Genomic DNA, 5,402 nt, shown 5'->3' with positions numbered 1-5,402 from the left:
GAGACCCATACACAGAGATGGAGGGGAGGCAGCATCCCAGAGAAGTGAGGGAGATGAGTAGCCAGCCCGGCCCAGGAGGCACAGCCCCCCGCCCACCTTCAGTCACCTGTGCTCTGGGCGGCCCGCACCAGCCCGCTTCGCAGTAGGTCCTGCAGCCAGGTCTGGAGGATGGAGCCCCCCGACCCCCCCAACACTGACACCACCAGGTTCGGGGCCCGGAAGCCCCATGTGCGCGTGACCAGATTATAAACTGTAGATGGATCCGTGCGGTCAGAGAGCCGAAGGAACTGTGGACACATAGAAGGAGGGGACATGGAGACGGGGACAGAGACAGAGAAGGGAGAAAGGGACAGAGACACAAAGAAAGGAGGACAGAGATCCACGGGGTAGGGACAGAGACCCAGAGAGAGGGGAACAGAGACTCAGAGAGAGGGGGGACAGAGACCCAGAGAAGGAGTCAGAGATCCAGAGAGGATTGGGGTGACAGAGACCCAGAGAGAGGAGAACAGAGACCCAGAGAGAGGAGAACAGAGACCCAGAGAGAGGAGAACAGAGACCCAGAGAGAGGGGGGACAGAGACCCAGAGAGAGGGGGGACAGAGACCCAGAGAGAGGTAAAGGCAGGGATGGGCAAATGGGGAGACACAGTGTTTAGCTGGGTCGCCCCCAGGCCCCAGCTCTGGGAGCCCCTGAGGCATGCAGTCCCACTTGTGGACCCTGGCCCTGCCCAGGCATGCAGGCCTCACATTGCTGGCCTTGCGGCCGGCGCCCTGGAAGTCCAGGTCTCCATAGGCATCGGTGGGTTTCTCCGTGGTGTGCAAGTCACTGTCCCAAACGGTCACCACGGCTGCCCCGAATGCATCCTCCACAGCCACTGACAGATGGTCACTCCGGGGACGCCCACACTGGCACAAAGTCCCTCTGGGAGGTAGTGATAAGGGGGAGCATGAACCCCAGAGGTGTCCCCACCGGCCCCAAGCATCCTGAAGAAGTGCCCATACTTCTGCCTGCCCCCACCCCCACCCCCCAGCGGCAGTCACAGTCCCTGCTGACCCTGGCCCTGCCCCTCCCTGGTTCCAACCAGCCTGAGGGAGAGTCTAGTGGGAGGAGAGACAGTTATCTTGCCCACCCAAGGAAGAAAGCCGCAGGGGCTCATGGAAGCCTGAGCAGGGAGGTCTGCAGAGCGCCCATCCCCTATCCATTGGTGCCTGTAGGGCCTAAAATGGAAGAGTGCAGAGGATATTCAGGGGGTGTACTCCCTGCCCCTAGTCCAAACAGATGATAGTCACCATGAAAAAGGAAAATCCAGACACTCAGAGAGGGTACAAATGCTAGAAGCTAAAGCAGCTGTGTGACTTTGGGCAAGTGGCTTCACTTCTCTGAGCCTAAATTTCCTCCTCAAATGAAAAGACAATAATAACACAGCCTACTTCATTGAACTATGAGGAGCCAGTGACATAACGCAATGTTTCCTGGAATGGGGGTTGCATACCAGACCCAGTGGAAAGTCGACTCCACAAGAACACCACACAGAGCTTTAAATAAACTTGAATAACAAACACAGTGAGAAAGTCCTTCCTTTTTCAGTTCTGATTACTGTGAAGGAGAGAGGCTCAGCTGGTGCTAGAATATGTTTAATGCCTAACCCTTGCTATTCTTCTTCTCAACAGAAAAGCTGGCCTCGAGCTCAGAAAATTGGGCTGGCAACAGCATCCTGTGAGAAAGTAAATACCTTTATTTGCTTTTCATTATTATAATTGTCTTGAATGGCTTCTTTCCTTTTGTGGCAAATGGAACAGGTTTTCCATTTCTGGTGATCACATATGATACTTCCCTGCCTCCCCTAAATAAATGTACAAGTAGTCTTGCTATCTAAATGCAATTGGCACCAGAGATTTAAAGAGCAAGCAACCTGGGCTTGGGGAATGAGGGGTTTATTTGCAAATGTATCCAAATCTCTTTGTTTCCGGATTCTAGATGGTATTCAGATCAAGGGGATGCCTGCATTTACATAAAGGAAGTGAGCCTTGATTTAAGGACCAATTTAATGGAAAGAATGGCACAGGTGGTACGTGGATTTGGCAAAAGCTGTGAAGACACTAAAAGAATGGCCAAATGACCCACACACAGGATGAACAGATATACACTCAGCCCAGCTCCTGGCACAGTGAGAACCACAGTGAAGGACACACCCTCTCCTCCTTTCTCAGTCTACCTCCAAGGTCCTGGCATGCCTCAATTTACCCACTTGATCCTTTCACTCATCTCAATCCCATCCCTGGACCCCCTCGTTCCCTTCCACCTACTTCTCACTAACCCTTCCTGGTAAAACTTCTTCATGGAATGTTCCAGAACCTGACCTGTCCAATACTGTAGCCTCTAGCCACATGAGACTTTTTACATTCAAATAAATTACAATTAAATACAATTGAAAATTCAGTTCCTCGGTTGCTCTGGCCACATTTCAAGTGGTCAGGAGCCACATGTGGTCATTGGCTGCCATATTGGATGTGGATATACAACGTTTCCACCACCACAGAAAGTCGTGGTGGACAGCGCTGGCAGACTCGCCCTCTGCACTTATCACCTCTTACCCTCCTTCCTCTCAGCATGGCCACCGAAACTGAAATTGTTCCCGATAAGATCAGCAGTTACCTGCATATCCCCAAATACAATGGCCTCTATTCAGGTCTCATCTATCACAAAGTGGCTGGCACTGGTCACAGCTGAAAGGCCCTGGTTCTAGAAATCCTTTTCCTTGGCAGAATACACATGCCCCCCAAACCCCAGCTGCTCAGTCCCTCCCTCATCTGTGGCTTTCTCTTCCTCTGTGCCTCCTTTGAGTGTAAATGGTCCCCCGATCCAGGACCACATGGCTTCCCTATGCAGGTCTCAAACTCGATGCCTCCAGGGGCCAGGCAAATAACTTAAGGAAAAGAAGCATCAAGTGGAAAATTAGTGGACATGCTGGAGCCTGTGGTAAGTTGAGGCATGCATGTTTGAGACAGGTTTTTAAAACTGCTCTTCCACGCAAAAAAATTTAAAAATCAGTCACAGAATTGCCAGTTTGGAACCTTTGTGACTTTTCACACTTTTTCCCTGTGACATCTCACCTACTTCTGCAGTTTCCATTACCACCGACAGGTAGGACTTTTCAAATCCTGGATGGAAGTCCCAGATCTCCCTGAGTCCCAGACCCACGTCTGCAAGAACCCCCGGTCTCCCTGGGTCCCTCTAACTCACGAGATCTCATGCTGAGCTCTGCAGCTTTTCCCAAACTTGTTCATTCTCCTGGGTTCTCCATCTGTCACCAAGGCCCCAGACCAGATGTCCAGGAGCCACTCTCCCCTCACCTTACTCCAAATCCATCAGTCCCCAAGCTTTTGCCCTCCTCCTCTCCTCTCAGTGTCTCCACAGCCCTGGCCTGGCTCAGGCCTCTTCCCCTCCCACCCAGACCCTTGCACAACCTCTTCCCTAGCTTCTCAAACTCCTATTAATTCTCACATGGCTCCCAGAGGGTCTCTTCACATCCAGAGCTGACCCTGCTCTCCCGTGGTTCCCCAGCACCCCAGGACAAGGTCCTGGCCCCTCAGGTATTTGAGGCCCTGTGAGGTCTGGCCCTCATCAACCTCTAGGGCTTCCTCGCTCATGATAATGCTCCTTTCACCCTGAACTTTGCTCCATTTTCAAGCCATGCCACATTGTCAATAGGGGGCAATTTGCCCACGCTGTTCCGGCTCCTGGAATCACTTTCCTAGTTCCTCACTCCAGCCTGCCTCCGGCTGTCAAACTCCAACTGCTCCTTCAAATGTCACCTCACTGGTCCCTCCTCCAGAAGACATTAGTGACACCCTGTCTCCTCCCCAGTCTTAGCCAGATGCCTCCTGTCGGCTCCGGTTGGACCCAGTGGCGCATCCTTTGCAGCTCCCGTCCCCTTGCCTTACAATTGCCCTCCTTCCGCCAGACCAGACATTCCTAAACTTTCTTGACCATACTCCCACCAGTAAAAGTTTTTGAGCATTCACCCCCATAAATGTATATGTTTATTTATACATAATTATAAGCCGGACTACACTAATATGTTTACAACAAAACACAAACTAAATTAGGAAGGTTGACATTTCCCAAGCCCGGAAGATTGTCTTGAGAATAACTAGAAAACCAGAACCCACTAAAGAGACATTGCTGAAGGCCAGGAGCTGCCCAAGGGTGGCAAACACCTGGTCTGGCTCATGCGGTGCCCCGGCTAACCAGCACAAGCTCAGGGCCTCTGCACATGTAGTAATTGCTCCCTTCCCATGGGAAATGGAGACATTTTTCAGTGCTTACATTATTCTGGGCACTGTTCCAGAAATATCGCAAGCGTGTAATTCCCACGATAACCCCAAGAGGTAAGGTCTGTTTTTATGCCCAGAAAACAGGCGAGGCCCAGAGACGTGAACCGATTTGCCCCAAGCCACACAGCATGTTTTCCCAGGTGAAATGTGAACCCTGGCATGTCCTGTGCTACTGAAAAGTATGCTCCCTTGGGAGCGCTGAACGGAAGTTTCTTGAATGGATGGATGGGATGGATGAAACAGACACAGCAAAAAGGGAAAAACAGAGAAAGTAACCCAAGAAGACAGAGACACGGGGAAGAAAAGAGGTAGAACCGAGCCCTGGCGCTTTAACACTGACTCAGAGGGAGCCTGGGAAATTGGAAGTGTCTGCAGAGACCCAAACCCTCCCTAAGGGAGAGCACCACCAGGGAACGCCCTTGGACGTGTCCGCAGAGTCAGGAATAAGGGTGGCGCAAAGGGTGGGATCTGCGGTGGGCGGGGTCAGCGGGCCCAGAACGGTCCCAGCGGGTTCCCCGGGGCGAACTCCTCACCCCGGATCTGTGAGGTCAACGATGAATGTCGTGCACGTCTTCTTCTTGAAGATCTTGGGGATCCAACTCTGGGGACAGGAACAAGGGGTGGGGGTGGGGGGCTCCAGTTCAGTCCTATGGGGCACGGAGTCATTCACCCCGCGCCCTACCCCGGGACCAGAAGGCAAGAACCCCAGCGCCTTCCTCCCCCAGACTGAGGAGTCTCGAACCCCCTCCACAGTTCCCCTCCTATCTGTCCCCAAGGATCCAGGAATCCCGGCCCCTCCAAACCCCTTCTTCGTCTGACCCCAAAATCTGGGTCTTCAGCGCCCTCTGCTCTGGGAGCCAGGAGGCCAGGCACCCAACTCCCTGTTCCCTCAAACCCGGGGGTCCGGCCGCTGTACCTGCTCCTTCTCCGGACCCACCATGCCGCCGCAGCCGCCGCAACCTATCCAGCACCCCACATTCCCTCCACCACCCCGATTCCAGATCCGCCCTTGACAAACCGGATCCGCCACCTCCCAACCCAGCTTGGGGCGGGGCAAGGTCGGGGG

At 53.2% G+C, this 5,402-nt stretch overlaps 1 protein-coding gene across 1 annotated transcript; it reads right to left on the bottom strand.

Moving 5' to 3' along the window:
- Positions 1 to 12: 12 nt before the first annotated feature.
- LOC109391101 (transient receptor potential cation channel subfamily M member 4-like) lies at positions 13 to 5,373 on the bottom strand. The gene is made up of 4 exons (XM_019658358.1): positions 5,253 to 5,373; positions 4,870 to 4,937; positions 746 to 920; positions 13 to 287 (listed from the first exon to the last, which is right to left on the bottom strand). The coding sequence occupies exons 1-4, from the start codon at positions 5,274 to 5,276 to the stop codon at positions 99 to 101; spliced, it is 456 nt and encodes a 151-aa protein (XP_019513903.1). The 5' UTR covers positions 5,277 to 5,373; the 3' UTR covers positions 13 to 98.
- Positions 5,374 to 5,402: the final 29 nt, after the last annotated feature.

This window comes from Hipposideros armiger, unplaced genomic scaffold, assembly GCF_001890085.2.
Source record: "Hipposideros armiger isolate ML-2016 unplaced genomic scaffold, ASM189008v1 scaffold_283, whole genome shotgun sequence".
Taxonomy (NCBI): Eukaryota; Metazoa; Chordata; class Mammalia; order Chiroptera; family Hipposideridae; genus Hipposideros; species Hipposideros armiger.
This window is presented reverse-complemented; position numbering and strand designations above follow the sequence as displayed.